The 20,355-nt window shown below is 38.5% G+C and overlaps 1 protein-coding gene across 2 annotated transcripts in view; it reads right to left on the reverse strand.

The window, feature by feature from the left end:
- Positions 1–20,355, reverse strand: part of myofl (myoferlin like) — a 96,299-nt gene that overhangs the window by 73,324 nt on the left and 2,620 nt on the right. For both annotated transcript variants that reach the window (XM_061939198.2, XM_061939280.2), the window contains exons 2-5: positions 18,982–19,037; positions 18,770–18,861; positions 3,554–3,662; positions 3,386–3,461 (exon numbers count right to left, since the gene is read on the reverse strand). In XM_061939198.2, coding sequence (XP_061795182.1) covers positions 3,386–3,461; positions 3,554–3,662; positions 18,770–18,861; positions 18,982–19,037 — 333 coding nt within the window. The remainder of the gene's footprint in view (positions 1–3,385; positions 3,462–3,553; positions 3,663–18,769; positions 18,862–18,981; positions 19,038–20,355) is intronic.

Here is a 20,355-nt window from a genome sequence, read left to right on the forward strand (position 1 = left end):
TTCAGGGTGGTATGGGGCTGGAGCCTATCCCATATACATAGACATATACATATACATATTGGGCTTAAAAGCATGCAAAGTAAATATATATATATATGTATATATATATATATATTTTACTGTATATGTATATATTAAATATATATATATATATATACTGTATATATATATATATATACATATATATATATATATATATATATATATATATATATATATATATATATTGGGGTTTTTTCATAATTTGAGCATGTGTAATTCAAAATGGAGCTCAAACAATCATCCATACTCTATATCACTATTTACAAACCACCACAACATTCTAATTCATTTATTGATGATTTTACGGAATTACTTTCAGCTGTGTGCACTTATTTTGACTGTTTGGTCAAGGGACCTTAATGTGCATGTGGATGTAGTCAATGACAGACACACTAAAGAACTGTCCTTGAAATGTTTGGTCTAGCTCAGCATTTAAACGAGGCCACCCATAGCAGAGGCCATATTCTTGATTTGATCATTACGAGGAGCCTCGCTATCTCAAACATCAATGTTGTTGATGCTACTTTATCTGATTACTGTTGTGTTTTCTTCAACATTTCTGCGGTTGTTCAGGGAAGACTTATAAATGACAGCATACGGACACAGTCTGTAGAAATGATTAGGTTTAAGAACAGCCTGTATTCTAATGTTGATGATCATATATCAAGTGTTGTACATGTTTTGGATACCATTGCCATTGTGAGCAAAAGGCACCATTAAGAAATGAAAACTCGGTCTGCGCACAGAAAAGGGAGTGCCGCAGAGCCGAACGGAAATGGCGCATATCAAAGCTCCAAGCTCAATATGAGATTTACAAAAGAAGATAAGTGTGTTCACCCAGACTTTGCGCAGAATAAGGAAAAAATATTTTTATGAAATCATCACAAACTGTAGTGACAACTCTTGTGTCCTTTTTGCTACTGTAAACAGATTAACTAATCCTCCATTTTTACTTCCAATACAACTCATTTCTACATCAAAGTGCAATGAGTTTGAAAAATCCTTTCATGAAAATTAAAGGCATTAAAAATGCGATAACTCCTAGAAAACAATTAGCTACCCTGCAGCCAGCTAGTCAACTAGAGCTGGCACGTTTCACTCCTGTCACTGTCAAAACATTTGAAAAGTCCATCAACACACTGCCCTAATGAGTTACCCACTAGATTTCTAAAGTCTGTGCTGCGCAGTTTGTTACCACAATACACTCATCTAGTTAACACCTCACTTCAGACTGGAACATTTCCAAAGGCCTTAAAAACTGCTGTCATTAAGCCCCTCTTAAAGAAGACTAGTCTTGATGCCACTGTGCTGAACAACTATTGGCCAATATCAAACCTGCCATTTCTGGGCAAAGTTGTAGAAAAAGTTGTATACCAACAGCTTAGTGACATTCTCCTGCATAACAATGTGTTTGATGCTTTTCAATCAGGCTTCAGGCCCCACCACAGCACTGAAAAAGCTCTGCTCAAGGTGAAAAATAATATCCGCCTGAAGCCCTGAACACAGACGCAAGAAAAGTCTTGGTCTTGGTTCTACCTTTGACACAGCTGACCATACTATCTTATTACAGAGGTTAGAAAACTGGGTGGGAATATCCAGTTCTTCTCTTTATTGGTTCAAGTCCTATCTCGATCACAGGACATGCTTTGTTGGAATTGGTAACTGTGTCTCTGACCAAATGGCTATGACCTGTGGGGTTACTCAGGGCTCGATACTTGGACTCCTGTTGTTCAACTTGTACATGCTGCCACTAAGTCAGCTAATACGCAGCTTCAATGTGTCTAATCCCAACTATGTATATGATACTCAGATACGTATCACTGACGGCAGGTGAACGTCTGCCTGTTGATTCACTTTGTTGCTGCATCGAACAGATCAGTGTGTGAATGCAAATCAATTTTCTTCAGCTAAACTCAGACAAAACTTAAATCATTGTATTTGGCCCACAGAAGCAAAGAGAAACTATTATTAGTCACATTGAGACTCTCTCCCTGAAACCTAATAATCAGGTTAGCAATCTACGGGTAATAATGGATTCAGATTTGAACTTTAACAGCCACATTAAGTCAATAACATCAGTACCTTTTTACCACCTAAAAACATTGCCAAATTCAAAGAAGTAATGTCTTAATCAGACTAATTCATGCTGTTGTCTCCAGTAGGTAAGACTACTGTAATGGCCTTCTCCATGGACTCTATAAATAAGCTGAAAGCAGCTGCAGTACATCCATAATGCTGCTGCTCGAGTCCTGACTAGAACCAGAAAATACGACCAGTGCTTAGGTCAATGCACTGGCTTCCTGTTGCTCAGAGATGAGACTTTAAAACAGTATTTTCATGGTCTTGTGCCAAAGCACATCTCTGACAGGTTAGAGCCATATGAACCACCTCGAGCTCTGAGAACCTCAGGGAGTGGTCTCCTGCTGGTGGCCATAGTCAGGATGAAACATGGTGAAACTGAGTTTCAGTTTTATGCCCCTAAAATCTGGAATAGTCTTCCTGAAGATGTGAGACAGGCCTCAACGTTGGCAATGTTCAAATCCAGGCTTAAAACACTTTTTGTCATGACTTGGTCCTGGGTGTTTGCTTTTCCGGAATGCAACGGAAAGTTGGCTCGGGCGAGACGGGAATGTAAGTACATGATTTATTTAATATATCAAAAAAAAGTACAAACGAAAAGCGCGCACAGTGGCGGAGAACAAACTATGAAACCAAAAGACTATAGCATTAATAAACAAAAACTTACTTGGCTTGGACAAAAATAGCAGCATGAAGGATGGACATGAAAACAAGTGTCAGGAATGTACAGAGCATAAATGTGAGATGTCGCCAGAACGACAAACTGAAAACAATGAACTTAAATACTATAGACATGATTAGTGAAAGCAGGTGCGTGACTCAGAACGTGAAACAGGTGCGTGACGTGACAGGTGAAAACTAATGGTTGCTATGGTGACAAAACAAAACAAAAGTGCACAAAAAGTCCAAAAACAAAACCGAACATGACTAAAACAAAACATGATCACACAGACATGACACTTTCATTTTATTGTGTATATGCAGGCAACTGAAAGTATTTCATTTAGATTATTTTATTTTAATATGAATCATAATAGTTTTTAGGATATTTAATTTCATAGTTTTAATTTGAATTATTATTTTTATGATTATTGTATTTTTATTTTTGCCTTAAAATTTCCTGTAAAGCACTTTGAATTGCGTTGTGTACGAATTGCGCTCAATAAATGCACCTGCCTTTCCTTGCCTTGGTGGTGTTCTCATACTTTTAAATTAATTTGGACCATTCCTGCAAACTGCACCTTTGAATATTTCATTTTCTTACCGTTATCCACATGGGACAAGTCTCCATCAGCCTCGTCCCCAGGTGGTTCATACCCAATGAGCAAACTAATAGTGGCCTGAAAAAAGATATTCAAATATAAAGATTTACTGTCAAGCCAACATTTAGAAGACATTTTAATCATGTTAGTGACTTTGCTATGTCCTTTACCCCAATAGGCTGCTGCTTCTCATTGCTCAGGGGCACATTCTTGGACGGCAGGGACCTCACGTGACCACCAGCCAAGTCTCTTAAAGAGATTTTTGCAGAGCCAATGAACCTGAAAGGCAATTCAGAAATGACAAACTTATTAAAATTGTGAAATTGCTGTTTTGATTTGCGCAAGCTTCTGGGAAAGGCAAAGGTCATCGCTGAATTTCAGTGCGGAAAGAAACTGGTCAGTGTGTTTGGGCGTTGCTACGGTTAGTGAATTGTTTTATACTTCCCCATTCCACTTCTTCACCATGGCCATCATGTGTGTTTTTTAACCACAAAGGATTGCAAAATATGCAGAATGAATCAGTGATCACAAAATATATTCCTACATGATTTGCTCATTTCTGTGACAAAAACACTAAGAAAAGCGACCCAAAGATGACAGAAACAAGAAACAACAGAGATGGTAACAATTATCCCACACCACAGGCATGTGGCGTGCTGTGTCCATGCGGCCAAATTTGGAGACAAGGGGGCAGGATTAAGGCAGTCCTATGAATATAGGGCCAGTTTTCTTTATAATCAGTCTTTGCCTGACAGTTTTAGGACCTTACATGGCTTAAAAAAGTTAGATTTTCCTTAAGAAGTAGCAATGGAGATATAAATCTCATATCATGCACATGAGATGAATATATCCTACATCAACCACATCCTCTTTTTGCAGCTGCAAAGTCCTCATTCAAAACAATGCTTTCCTACAAATAACAATACATCGTTACTCAACCCCTTAAAAATGTGACTCATTGTATTGCAAACTGTTGATTAGTTTGCTGTCTAAAGAAGTGCATCATGACATTAGCTCTGGGAAGTGAAGCTTCTGCGACAAAGTCAATTGTTCAGAACATTTAGACGGAGATTGTTCCATCACATTACAAATAATACATGAATAAATACAATTAATTAATTATTTAAACCCTTTTTTTTTTTTACTTTATTTTGTTTCTCATGGTACCATGAAGTGATTACCTTATTCGGGTTTTACCATTTAGTGGTCAATTGTACGGAATATGTACTGTACTGTGCAATCTACTAACAAAAGTTTCAATCAATCAATCAATGGTCTGAGAATATTTCAGGTGCATTTTGGCAAGCTTTTGAATAAGAAATGGCTTTTGTTTTTTGCCACAGACTAATTGGTCCGTGTACCTTCCGTTCAATTCTGAAACACATATCAAAAAACAAAGTTAGGGCCGTTTTTAAATTTTTAACCAATTTGGCAGATTTGAAAACAAACAAAAAAAGGATTGATTTGCATTTAAATATTGCCATAAAATTTGATTTTGTGCTGTTTTCCTTTTATGGATTTTTATTTTTCCAGATAAACACAAAAATCCAATTCGTGTTTATCCAAAATGCAAAAATGCGTGTTTATCTGTGTGATGACAAATTGAACTGGAAGCAGTATTTAACTCTTCCTTCGCGTTTAGCATGTTTTTAGCATAAAGATAACACCTTTGTTCAGCAGGCGTCCTATTATCGTTTTAAAAATAGTTGTTCAACTTTTGTTTCAGAAATAAAAATAGAAAAAATGGCCCGGAATTTGTTTTTTGATATGCATTTAAGAATTCAAAATAGAATGAACGGAAGGTACACGGACCCTTTGTTTTTTGCAACAGGCTAGTTGGTCCGTGTACCTTCCGTTCATTCTATTTCCAATTCTGAAACGCAAATCAAAAAACAAAGTTAAGGCGGTTTTTTGATTTTTTACTATATATGGCAGATTTGAAAACAAACAAAAAATAGTTGATTTTCATTAAAATATTGCCATAAAAATAGATTTTGTGCTGTATTCCTTTTATGGATTTTTATTTTTCCAGATAAACATAAAAAATCCAATTCATGTTTATCCAAAATGCAAAAATGTGTGTTTACCTGTGTGATGACAAATTGAACCGGAAGTATTTTAGCTTTTCCTTCGCGTTTAGCATGTTTTTAGCATAACGGTAACACTTTTGTTCACCAGGCGTCCTATTGTCGTTTTAAAAATAGTTGTCCAACTTTTGTTTCAGAAATAAAAATAGAAAAAATGGCCCGTAATTTGTTTTTTGATTTGCATTTAAGAATTGGAAATAGAATGAACGGAAGGTACACGGACCCTTTGTTTTTTGCAACAGGCTAGTTGGTCCGTGTACCTTCCGTTCATTCTATTTCCAATTCTGAAACGCAAATCAAAAAACAAAGTTAGGGCCGTTTTTCGATTTTTCACTATATATGGCAGATTTGAAAACAAACAAAAAATAGTTGATTTTCATTAAAATATTGCCATAAAATTAGATTTTGTGTTGTTTTCCTTTTATGGATTTTTATTTTTCCAAATAAATACAAAAATCCAATTTGTATTTATCCAAAATGCAAAAATGCGTGCTTATCGATGTGATGACAAATTGAACCTGAAGCAGTATTTTAGCTTTTCCTTCGCGATTAGCATGTTTTTAGCATAACGGTAACACCTTTGTTCACCAGGAGTCCTAATGTCGTTTTAAAAAAAGTGTCATTAAATAGTTGTCCAACTTTTGTTTCAGAAATTAAATCAGAAAAAATAGCCCAACGTTTGTTTTTTTATTTGCATTAGGTAAACGGACCAATGTTCGCAAATGTATCTATAAATAGCAACTTCCGGTTCCAGTGTCAGAATATGAAAAAACATCTGTTTTTGGTCTGTTTTTTTTTTTTTCCGTTTCTACTGACTTATGATTTTAATTTTGGTGTATGGATTATAAAATGAAAATAAAATCATTTTTTAAGATCTATTTATTGCTCTTCGACAATAACGACCACCTCACAACCACTCTTCATTTTCCAATTCAATTTTTTGTATTTCAAAAAGAAATTACAATAATTTTTTGTTTTTAATTTCCCATTCATAAAAGGAAAATCCAATGGCTAAAAGATACACTGACCTGAAAGACTATTTGCACTGAAACCCAGAAGTAAGAAATCTCTGAAGAAGGAACACTAGCATGTCTAACTCTAACTACACCCTAACATTTGAATAAACAAAGGCTTCCTGTTAAATAAATGCCTGCATGGTACTCTCAGTGGAGCTAATAAATACCTGTGGCCACCCTACTGTAAAAGCAAATACAGCCTGATGATAAATTCAGCAACTGGTCTATTATTGTCTGTCTATCTGTAAGATGTTTTTGCCTGCTCATATTACACTGTTTCAATGCTTGAAGATGGCACCAAATCAGCTACTAAGATCAGCTTCACAAACGGCAATATATTCCCCTTAAGATGACATACCCTTTATTGAACAAAGGTGAGTATATACCTCCCCTCTCAGTATATCGTCTCAAGAGACAATATAGAAATGAAACATGGATATACTTCAGAGTACCATACCATACCATACTATACCATACCAACTGTATTTATAAAGTCCTTTAAAAACAACCACAGTTGAAGAACAAAGGGCTGTACACCACAAAGAAATACAGGCAAAGGACAGACTAAAAAATAACATTTAAAACAGAGGCACATAGAAAAAGCAAATACAAATTATCTTAAGAGCAAATTTGTTAGATAAAAAGCAGTTAAAAAGTTAAAAACAGTTCAAACAGTTCAAGGTCTCATGTTGGGTTAAAAGCCAGTGAGTAAAAATGGGTTTTAAGAAGTGTCTTAAGAGTAGTCAGTGTACAGCTTGTATAGCAGTACAGATGTACTATCAACTAAAAACACAGACATTATAGTCTAAATAGTTGGCAACTAGGGATGGGCGACAGATATTGCAGCCTCCTGCGATTACAATATATATCACGATACATTATTTGGTATGTAAACAATAATGGAACCATTTCAAAACAGGTTACAAAGACTCCTGATTTGGTTGCTGATGTATGTGGTAACATATTGTGTCATTATTATTACCGGTATTCCATCCATCCATTTTCTACCGCTTGTCCCCTTTGGTGTTGCGGGGGGTGCTGGAGCCTATCCCAGCTGCAGTCGGGTTCTTTTCTTTATAACTATTAATAATCTAGTTGTTAATTTACGTTAACATCTGCTTACTTTCATGCTATAACACGGTTCTATGTACATTTGTGTTTAATTGTAACAAGCGCTTACTCTATTCTTCTGTTGTTTGGACACTTTACATTAGTTTCGGGCGATAGTACAAATTTGTGTATTCATGCAATACCAAGTGTTCAAAGGGGCAGTATTGTTCATACCAATGCTGGTACTGATACTTAAGATTTTCAAGATCATTGAATGATTAAATGTTTGAGCACAACTGTAATCAAATAACAACACAGGATGGCAATTTAACAATATAAACTCTCCATCCATCCATCCATTTTCTACCCTTTGTCCCTTTTGGGGTGGTGGGGGGGTCGTTGGAGCCTAAATATTTGAATTACTTTTGGCTTGGATTTCATTCCTTTGGTAATTCTTTTAAAGTCCTCATGTGTCCAAGGACCTACAGTATTTTTCTGAGTTTTTGTCTCTGATTTTTTTTCTTAAAAAAATATCAATCTAACTACAGTAGTATTGATCATATACTGATGCTATACTTGACATTGTTACTATCGATATATCTATCGATCATACTTGGCAACCTTGAGACCTCCAAATTCGGGAGATGGGGGGGGGGGGGGGGGGTGTTGAGGTGTGGGGGAACGGGGTTGAGGTGGGCGGGGTTGGGGGTGGGCGGGGTTTAGTGGTAGCGGGGGTGTATATTGTAGCCCGAAAGAGTTAGGGCTGCAAGAGATTCTAGGTATTTGTTCTGTTGTGTTACGGTGCGGATGTTCTCCCGAAATGTGTTTGTCATTCTTGTTTGGTGTGGGTTCACAGTGTGGCGCATATTTGTAACAATGTTAAAGTTGTTTATACGGCCACCCTCAATGTGACCTGTATGGCTGTTGATCAAGTATGTCTTGCAGTCACTTGCGTGTGTCTGCAGAAGCCGCATACAACATGAGACTGGGCCTGGTTTGGTGGTAGCTGGTGTGTATATTCTAGCCCGGAAGAGTTAGGGCTGCAAGGGATTCTGGGTATTTGTTCTGTTGTGTTTATGTTGTGTTACGGTGCGGATGTTCTCTCGAAATGTGTTTGTCATTCTTGTTTGGTGTGGGTTCACAGTGTGGCGCATATTTGCAACAGTGTTAGAGTTGTTTATACGGCCACCGTCAATGTGACCTGTATGGCTGTTGATCAAGTATGTCTTGCAGTCACTTGCGTGTGTCTGCAGAAGCCGCATACAACATGATACTGGGCCGGCACGCTGTTTGTATGGAGAAAAAGCGGACTCAACGACAGGTTGTAGAGGACGCTAAAGGCAGTGCCATCACGGCACGCCCTCAATATTGTTGTCCGGGTGAAAATCGGGAGAAATTAGGGAGAATGGTTGCCCCGGGAGATTTTCGGGAGGGGCACTGAAATTCGGGAGTCTCCCGGAAAAATCGGGAGGGTTGGTATCGATCCACCCACCTCTGTTTGCATTCAAGAGTTCGAGCTTAGCAGTTAGCATATCCTCCTATGATGCGTTGTTTGATTGATTGATTGAAACTTTTATCAGTAGATTGCACAGTACAGTACATATTCCGTACAATTGACCCCTAAATGGTAACAACCAAATACGTTTTTCAACTTGTTTAAGTCGGGGTCCACGTGAATCAATTCATGGTAATTGTGTAGTATGTTTAGCTATTCTTCGTCCTACAGTGATAAGTGATACTTGTACGAAACATAGTTTATTTGCCGCCATGGAGGGCGAGAATTGCTGACTTAGAAGTGGCTTTGCATTGTGGAAGGACGTTAGTCGCTAGCGAGGACGCTACTTTGCATTGAGGACGAGTTTGTTCGCTTGTCACTGTCAAATTGACAGCTAGATTTTGTCATCAACATGCGTTATCACAATATAACGGTAGCATTAAAAAGCTCTATCGCCGGCCAAAGGTACAGTTCAAAAGTTTACATACAATTGTAAAGAACATAATGTCATGGCTGTCTTGAGTTTCCAATACTTGCTACAACTCTTGTTTTTTTGTGATAGAGTGATTGGAGCACATACTTGTTGGTCTCAAAAAACATTCATGAAGTTTGGTTCTTTTATGAATTTATTATGGGTCGACTGAAAATGTCAGATGAAACAAAAATGGAGCTGTTTGGCCACAATACCCAGCAATATGGTTGGAGGAGAAAAGGTGAGGCCTTCAATCCCAGGAACACCATACCTACCGTCAAGCATGGTGGTGGTAGCATTATGCTCTGGGCCTGTTTTGCTGCCAATGGAACTGGTGCTTTAAATGGGACAATGAAAAAGGAGGATTACCTCCAAATTCTTCAGGACAACCTAAAATCATCAGCCCGGAGGTTGGGTCTTGGGCGCAGTTGGGTGTTCCAACAGGACAATGACCCCAAACACACGTCAAAAGTGGTAAAGGAATGGCTAAATCAGGCTAGAATTAAGGTTTTAGAATGGCCTTCCCAAAGTCCTGACTTAAACGTGTGGACAATGCTGAAGAAATAAGTCCATGTCAGAAAACCAACAAATGTAGCTGAACTGCACCAATTTTGTCAAGAGGGGTGGTCAACCAGAAGCTTGTGGATGGCTACCAAAAGTGCCTTATTGCAGTGAAACTTGCCAAAGGACATGTAACATTGCTGTATGCATACTTTTGACCCAGCAGATTTGGTCACATTTTCAGTAGACCCATAATAAATTCATAAAATAACCAAATTTCATGAAAAAATAAGAGTTGTAGAAATTATTGGAAACTCAAGACGGCCATGATATGATGTTTTTAAAAGTGTATGTAACCTTTTGATCGTGACTGTATATACTTTATATTGTAACTTGTGTATATTGTGCAACCCTACTGGCAATACAAGATAATTGTGTCTTGCCTACAGTCAAGCATGGTTATAAAGACATACAGTGCACTCTGAAGCATTGGAAAACTGGGCCAATATCAGTTTTTCCTAAAAGAACAACACATTAAGAGTTAAAAATAGATTCCACATGGCTTAGCTTAACTGTACTACAATTAAGGCGCTTCGGGTCAGATTATTTTTCCTCAACTCAGCATCACATATTTCATATTCTCCCTAAAATGGTATCAATTCTGCAATGCAGACTTTATCTCTACCACAGCTGTAGCAGTTACAAGCCAGGGCAGGCACTCTTGCTCAACCCTCCCTCATGCGTCTAAAGCAGGCAGGGGTCATGGAAAAATATTTAAATGTGTGCGTGGCTTGCGACAGAGAACACCTAAACTCTTTTCTCGACCAACAATGGGTCACTGCGATTGATTTATCCTGCCCTGTATACACTGCACTAACCCGTCATTGCAGCGAGTGGTGCATCCCCCATCCTGTAAAGGGAAGTTTAAAAAAGAGCAGTGATTCTCTCCTTTTAAGGCAGCATTCCTTTTGAGCGCAGCCATGAGGATGACAATACTTCTTGTTGAAGAAGTACAAGTCTCAACTTAACTACAATGTGCTCACTGGTTTAGAAAAAAACAGTAAATTGACCCCTATCAACATTTTTTCCAGGTGAATTTACTATGCTTTAGTGTTGTCCCGATACCAATATTTTGGTACCGTACCGGTACCAAAATGTAATTTGATACTTTTCGGTACTTTTCGATACTTTTCTAAATAAAGGGGACCACAAAAAATTGCATTATTGGCTTTATTTTAACAAAAAATCTTATGGTACATTAAACATATGTTTATTATTGCAAGTTTCTCCTTAAATAAAATAATGAACATACAAGACAACTTGTCTTTTAGTAGCAAGTAAGCAAACAAAGGCTCCTAATTTAGTCTGCTGACGTATGCAGTAACATATTGTGTCATTTATCATTCTATTATTTTGTCAGAATTATTAAGGACAAGTTGAAAAACATCCATCCATCCATCCATCTTCTTCCGCTTATCCGAGGTCGGGTCGCGGGGGCAGCAGCCTAAGCAGGGAAGCCCAGACTTCCTTCTCCCCAGCCACTTCGTCCAGCTCTTCCTGTGGGACCCCGAGGCGTTCCCAGGCCAGCCGGGAGACATAGTCTTCCCAACGTGTCCTGGGTCTTCCCCGCGGCCTCCTACCGGTCGGACGTGCCCTAAACACCTCCCTAGGGAGGCGTTCGGGTGGCATCCTGACCAGATGCCCGAACCACCTCATCTGGCTCCTCTCGATGTGGAGGAGCAGCGGCTTTACTTTGAGCTCCCCCCGGATGGCAGAGCTTCTCACCCTATCTCTAAGGGAGAGCCCCGCCACCCGGCGGAGGAAACTCATTTCGGCCGCTTGTACCCGTGATCTTGTCCTTTCGGTCATAACCCAAAGCTCATGACCATAGGTGAGGATGGGAACGTAGATCGACCGGTAAATTGAGAGCTTTGCCTTCCGGCTCAGCTCCTTCTTCACCACAACGGATCGATACAGCGTCCGCATTACTGAAGACGCCGCACCGATCCGCCTGTCGATCTCACGATCCACTCTTCCCTCACTCGTGAACAAGACCCCGAGGTACTTGAACTCCTCCACTTGGGGCAGGGTCTCCTCCCCAACCCAGAGATGGCACTCCACCCTTTTCCACTACTTGTTCATTTACTGTTAATATCTGCTTACTTTCTCTTTTAACATGTTCTATCTACACTTCTGTTAAAATATAATAATCACTTATTCTTCTGTTGTTTGGATACTTTACATTAGTTTTGAATGATACCACAAATTTAGGTATCAATCCGATACCAAGTAGTTACAGGATCATACATTGGTCATATTCAAAGTCCTCATGTGTCCAGGGACATATTTCCTGAGTTTATAAACATAATACAAATTTTAGAAAAACTAAAGAAGATTTCGTGATGCTAAAAAATATTGATGTAATCATAGTAGTATCGACTAGATACGCTCCTGTACTTGGTATCATTACAGTGGATGTTAGGTGTAGATCCACACATAGCGTTTGTTTACATTGTGACTCGGGTGAGCTACGGTGTGTAGTGAAACATGTTTAGCTATTCCTCGTCCTGCAGGGATGATACTTGTAAGAAATTTACTGTATTTGTCGCCATGGAGGAGAGGATTAGTGATTTAGAAGTAGCTAAAATACTGCAGACTGCGGACGGACTTTAGCCGCTAGCTAGCTAGCCATGTCTTATCGACCTCTACCTGAGGGTGTTTCAGTGTTATAGCTTCACCTTTATCGTTTATAGCTTTTAAGCCAATATGCGTCCATTCTCCCTTTTCTGTCTACACACTTGTGTCTGCTTGTAAGTACTCCGTAAGTGTGCGCTGTCGAACATGCTCCTCTGCTCGTAAACCAGCAATGACACAACGTGACGACAGGAGAGCGGGGGGTGGGAGATCATTACTTTTTAGAGGCGTTATAGTACCGAATATGATTCATTAGTATCGCGGTACTATACTAATACCGTACAACCCTACTATGCTTGTTTGCTCTAATGCATGGATATTCAACTAAATTGCTTTGGGGGCCACATTTCCAGAAATCTAAGGACGGCGGGGGGCGCAGACTTCTCTCTTTACTATTAGTCTAATTTTGTATATTATGGGGAACCAATGTCCTCTACAGCAGTGGTTCTCAAATGGGGGTACACGTACCCCTGGGGGTACTTGAAGGTATGCCAAGGGGTACGTGAGATTTTTTTAACTATTCTAAAAATAGCAACAATTCAAAAATCCTTTATAAATATATTTATTGAATAATACTTCAACAAAATATAAATGTAAGTTCATAAACTCAGTGAAGCACAAGCTCAGGTTTCTCACTAAAACGTCTGTCAAAAAGAACTGTGAAAAGAAATGCAACAATGCAATATTCAGTGTTGACAGCTAGATTTTTTGTGGACATGTTCCATAAATATTGATGTTAAAGATTTCTTTTTTTGTGAAGAAATGTTTAGAATTAAGTTCATGAATCCAGAGGGATCTCTATTACAATCCCCAAAGAGGGCACTTTAAGTTGATGATTACTTCTATGTGTAGAAATCTTTATTTATAATTGAATCACTTGTTTATTTTTCAACATGTTTTTAGTTATTTTTATATCTTTTTTTCCAAATAGTTCAAGAAAGACCACTACAAATGAGCAATATTTTGCACTGTTATACAATTTAATAAATCAGAAACTGATGACATAGTGCTGTATTTTACTTCTTTATCTCTTTTTTTCAACCAAAAAACGCTTTGCTCTGATTAGGGGGTACTTGAATTAAAAAAATGTTCACAGGGGGTATATCACTGAAAAAAGGTTGAGAACCACTGGTCTACAGTAGACATTTGATTTAGTTCTATTTATTTTGTCAGAGTTCTGCGGTTTTTAAAGACCTTCTGCAAGGAAGCTAATCAGAGATCATCTCTATGACGGCACTAGTGTTTTTTAAGAATCTGCTGCTAAAATGTGAGTCTCTCACAAGTCGTCTTAACTGAACTCGCGGGCCACCAGTTGAATAGCCCAAATGATGAAAAAGAGAGTGTACTTGTTAAGATTTTATCAATACCGATACTAGAGATGTGTGATAAATGCTTAAAATGTAATATCGGAAATTATCGGTATCGGTTTCAAAAAGTGAAATGAATGACTTTTTAAAACGCCGCTGTACGGAGCGGTACATATCCGGTAAAACACGGACGTAGGGAGCAGTACAGAGCAATTGCGTCTCCCAGTCAGCAGCCCCTCCCCATGCCCCTCTCCCACACACAACACAGGAGTTGCAGCATGACTGCAACATGAGAGGTTTACTGGCGACGCTTGATGACCTCATCAAACTGCCGCGAGCGCAGCATAACAACAACAAGAGTGTGTTGTTGCCGGTGCTGTAGCCGTGGATAACAAGCGAGCTCGCTCGGTGACCGACTAACGACACCATGTCTATGGTTTGGGATTATTTTAAAATGTCTCTGACGGATAAAAAACTGGCAATTTGCAATGACTGCAAAAAGTTGGTTATGCGAGGAGGAACCAAGACGTCTTCCTTTAATACGAGCAATTTGATCTCCCACCTCTCATAAGGAGAAACACGATGAATACAAGCGGAAGATGGATGTGAGCCCAGTTTATAATTCCCTGTTATACAGTATGCCAGGCAGTCTTGCACTAAATGAGGACTATGTTATTGTTTACTTTATTACTCTAGTATACTCTGGACTGAAGCTGTGTGCCTCCATTGTTTTTGTAGCTGTTGTTTTGAGGCATGTTTAAAAAAAATAAAAAAATAATGCACTTTGTGAAAGTCAAAGTATAGTACTTCCCTTAGTTGTAGTGGGTATCAGGATTATCTCAGAGAGAGCATGTCCCAAATTCCAAGATGCTGTTTTAAGGCATGTTAAAAAAAAGTAATACACTTTGTGACTTCAATAATAAATATGGCAGTGCCATGTTGGCATTTTTTTCCATAACTGGAGTTGAAGTTGTTCTCTTATTTTGGAAAACCTTGTTACATTGTTTAATGCATCCAGCGGGGCATCACAAGAAAATTAGGCATATAATGTGTTAAATCCACGACTGTATATATATCGATATATACGGTTGGTATCGGAATCGGTAATTAAGAGTTGGACAATATCGGAATGTCGGATATCGGCAAAAAAAGCCATTATCGGACATCTCTAACCGATACCAATATCGATACCAGCATTCATCGGTACTCTTATCTGTACTGTTTGTGTAACGAAAGATGTGAAAATATAAATGTTTTATTACCATTTTCATTAGCAGGTTGTACACCACCAACATCATGCAACATCTCACAGCAGGGACGTTTTTTTTTTTTTATCAACACCTGCTTTTTAAGTCTTAAACAAGTGTGTGCAGTGTATGGTGCAATGCGTGATCTTGCCAAGATCACACAGATCCATCAGTGTGTTTCTATTCATTACAATTACACTTAGCTGGAAATGATATTTGTGTATGGCATTCATGTGCAGAGCACAGGCCTGTTCCAAGATATATTATATTAAACATGATGTAAAATGATACCTTTACTAAGCAGTTACAGTTACTTAGCACTCTTGAGTCAATCAAACCGACAAGTACGGGTGTTTCGATAAAACATTTTCACTTCCAATACAATACCGATATTGTAGTGTTGGCTGATACCACAAGGTTTACTCAAGTGAAATTAGTCAGAGATCAATGGTAGGCAGTGACGTGCAGTCACTAGAGGCAGGTGAGGCCCCGCCTCACCTGCCATCATGGAAAGAAAAAAAATGTAAAAAGAAAAAAAAAATATATTAAATTGTTAAATGTATCCAGTGATTATACTATAAAGTTATTTTCCATTTAACTTCACCAGTTTTAGGTAATTTGTATTCAAAATCGCTGAATTTTCACATTTGCCGTTCAAATACTGAGAAGAGACGGTGCGGTGAACAGCAGCCAGTCGAGGCACGTCACTCAGTGCCTCAACATGGACGGACTCGGCTAACTGCTGGTCTGCTGTGCAGTGAGACCGTATTGCTATATGAACTATATTATACATGTCCATAGTTTAGTTAGCTGAGGTATATAATGTACAGTGTATTTTGTCAACAACTGTATGTGTGTAACGTATTTCTTGTGCTGAGCGATCATAAAACGGCTGCAAAAGACGCATTGGCTGAGGCTCGCCTCCTGCACCCCCGCCGTAGAATGCACGGCAACCCCTGACGGGAGTGTTATATCAACTAAAGCCCATACTTAAACTTTCCACGTGCAAGATTGAATCTATTTAAAAAAGTTATTTCATAAGAAGCCAAAAAATGCAAAAACAATAATGTTCGTGTTGGAGGAGTTGTGAATGACTGCAGGGCCACAACATTAGGTACACCTGCAGAATGCAGGTGTACCTAATTCACAACTCAACTGATGTATGCGTCTGTGGAGTGGGTAAAATACTCATTAAACAAGAGTAATGCTTGATTGTCCAATTTTTTGTTGTGTTTTGATGCCATTCAAACGTTACGCGATAGAGTGACGTCAGGAGGTGACTAAGAAAGACCTGTCAGTGGACGCTTTATCACGTCGAAGCAACTTTATGGATTATTATATTACTACAATTTTTGAGTGGATTAATATTGGTTGGTAGATTACTGGATCATTAAGAGTATGGTTGATCAACACATTCTCTTCAAACTGACACAAACTCTTATTAGCGTGTGTGACATTGAGGGACTTTTGAAGAGAAAATATTGTGTCACAAACTCTTGCGTGGTGTTGCTTCCTTATTTGTGATTATTCCAAGCTGATTCTAAATGCGTAGCAGCAGCAGCTGACGTGAATGTGACAGCGGGTCATAATTATGACGGTCAGCTTGATAAAAAAAAATACAGATAGCCTTATCATTTGTCCAGAATCTCAACAGTCCTCCTGGACCGACCCAAATAGGAACCGGTACCAAATGATAGTGGTACTCGATACACATCCCTCCCTAAGATGGAGCTTTGAGGAACACTAAATAATATAACTAAATAAACTATAACGAAAGAAGTTGAAGAAATCACTACTGACTGCATCTGAAGTAAACAAGCAACCTTACGAAAAAAATGTATAACTACTAAAAAGGAGAGGACTTAAAAGGGGTGCCTTGAAGAACGCTTCAGTTAAAGTCGTGGTCAAAAGTTTACATACACTTGTAAAGAACATAACGTCATGGCTGTCTTGAATTTACAATAATTTCTACAACTCTTATTTTTTTTTGTGATAGAGTGATTAGAGCACATACTTGTTTGTCACAAAAAACATTCATGTAATTTGGTTCTTTTAAGAATTTATTATGGGTCTACTGAAAATGTGACCAAATCTGCTAGGTCAAACGTATACATACAGCAATGTTAATATTTGGTTACATGTCCCTTGGCAAGTTTCACTGCAATAAGCCGCTTTTGGTTTTCTGACATGGACTTGTTTCTTCAGCATTGTCCACACGTTTAAGTCAGAACTTTGTGAATTCTAAAAGATTAATTCTAGCCTGATTTAGCTATTCCTTTACCACTTTTGACATGTGTTTGGGGTCACTGTCCTGTTGGAACACCCAACTGCGCCAAAGACCCAACCTCCGGGCTGATGATTTTAGGATGTCTTGAAGAATTTGGAGGTAATCCTCCTTTTTCATTGTCCCATTTGCTCTCCTTAAAGCACCAGTGGCAGCAAAACAGGCCCAAAGCAAAATACTACCACCACCATGCTTGACGGTAGGATTTGTGTTCCTGGGATTAAAGGCTTCACGTTTTCTCCTCCAAACATAATGCTGGGTATTGTGGCCAAACAGCTCAATTTTTGTTTCATCTGACTACAGAATTTTCCTCCAGAAGGTCTTATCTTTGTCCATGTGATGTCAGAACATTATTGTGGAGGGGGGCGTGGTCTCCGGGCCTGCCACGGAGCGGGGTGTGTAAGGACCAGCCTTGAAGCACAGCTGGCAGGTGATTGGATTACCCAGCTGGGGTTGATCATCCAATCACCTGTCATGCTTTTTAGAAGCAGCCGGGCCGAGACACCGTGGTTGGGAGTGGGAGTTCTGAGCAAACGCGCGCTGGACATGAACATACTGAAAAGTTGTGGAGCAGAGTGCTGTCCTGGCGTGTGCATACAGAATAAAAGATTGTTCAACCCATACTCCCGGGCTTCCGAGAAGTGGTATCATGGTCAGGAGAACCCACAAGAGGGAAACCCTCACAATTATGTTCTTTACAAGTGTATGTAAACTTTATGTAAACTTTTGACTACGACTGTATATAGCTAGTTGAATAGCTCTGCGCTAATGGTTGCTAAGCTTAGTCTAATTTTAAGGTTTTGGCCCTGAAGACAATGTTGTGAAGTGAAGTGAATTATACTACTTTTAGTGACTCAAAGTGCTTTACAAAGTGAAACCCATTATCTAAGTTACATTTACACCAGTGTGGGTGGCATTCAGAGAAGGTGGGTAATGTATCTTGTCCCAAGGACACAACGGCAGTGACTAGGATCGAACCTGGAACCCTCGGCATGGCCGTTTTACTAACCGAGCCACGTTGAAACACAACCAATCAGATTAACAAGGTAGCTTCAGTGTATTAGTATGTCTTTAATAACAATAGCAAGAGTCCATGGAGGTCATGTTTCACGTTTACTTTCAGTTCTGTTGTATTGGTTCTACAGAAAATTATCCAATGCCCAACACGATAGCAGATTTCCTCTTTTTTTTTTGTAATCTATTTATCCTTGTAACAACTTGCCAGTCACATACTTGTGTTTGCCGATTGTCTCATAGTCTTTCACAACCACGTCGATGAATGAAGACGCATCCAAGGCTGAGCCCTTAAGATCAAATTCCAGCACCTGTACAATCAAAAAAGAATGACTTTAAAAAAGATGCCCTGGTTTAATGACCATGCACATCTTTCACAGTGCATCAATGCTTATGTCACACACTGCGAACTGTCACACAACTGCACTCACTTCATTCCATATGGGATTTAGCTCATTGTCAACAGCTTTGGTTTTCTTCTTTTCACCTGAAATCACAAAGGTAACCTGGTGTCACGGCGGCATTGTGTCATTGGAAGACTAAACTTAAGAAGCATATTTAGTAGAACATTTGACAGGGCTTATCATGTTTAAAGCAAGAAGTTATCCATTGCCTGCAAATATTCAAAGTGTATTCATAGAAAGGGATGTGGGGTATAACCTCAGAGGAACGGCAAAATATAAACAGGCTTTAGCACTTTAGCACAAGGAGAAGTTTTTGTGTCTCAGTCTGTGCGGTGAAAATATGGAACAGCCTGAGAGATGAGCTCAAACACTGTTCAAACATTGAGTTTTTTAAGAAATTGTACAAATCTAATATTTTGGTTCGGTATAGTGAGGCTTATTTTGAATGTGAGTATGAATGACTTATATGACTTACTTATGATGATATATTGAGAATTGTAAGCACATTGTTTTGGGCAAATTAAGTTGTGTGGTTCAGATGAATGTTGATAAAATGTGGTTCAGAGGAAACTGGATATTAGTTGAAGTAACTATGTAAAAAAGGGGGGGATTCAAAAAGTGTATACCGTATTTTTCGGAGTATAAGTCGCTCCGGAGTATAAGTCGCACCGGCCCAAAATGCATAATAAAGAAGGGAAAAAACATATATAAGTCGCACTGGAGTATAAGTCGCATTTTTGGGGGGAAATTTATTTGATAAAACCCAACACCAAGAATAGACATTTGAAAGGCAATTTAAAATAAATAAAGAATAGTGAACAACAGGCTGAATAAGTGTACGTTATATGAGGTATAAATAACCAACTGAGAACGTGCCTGGTATGTTAACGTAACATATTATGGTAAGAGTCATTCAAATAACTATAACATATAGAACATGCTATACGTTTACCAAACAATCTGTCACTCCTAATCGCTAAATCCCATGAAATCTTATACGTCTAATCTCTTACGTGAATGAGCTAAATAATATTATTTGATATTTTACGGTAATGTGTTAATTTCACACGTAAGTCACTCCATAAGTGCAATACTTTTTCATAACATGGTCACTAGTGTCTAGTTTCTCTTGTTATATTCTTATTTTACTGTTATATTTTTATTCACATTGTTGCTTTTTATTTTTATTCTTATTGTAATATTTTTCTATTTTGTTTCCATTTATACACCCATTATTTACTTTTTACTTTTTAAATTCGATCTCAACTATCTGTACACTGCTGCTGGAATTTAATTTTCCTGAGGGAACTCTCCTGAAGGAATCAATAAAGTACTATCTATCTATCTATCTAGTATAAGTCGCACCCCTGGCCAAACTATGAAAAAAACTGTGACTTATAG

Source organism: Nerophis lumbriciformis, linkage group LG02 (assembly GCF_033978685.3).
Source record: "Nerophis lumbriciformis linkage group LG02, RoL_Nlum_v2.1, whole genome shotgun sequence".
Classification (NCBI taxonomy): Eukaryota; Metazoa; Chordata; class Actinopteri; order Syngnathiformes; family Syngnathidae; genus Nerophis; species Nerophis lumbriciformis.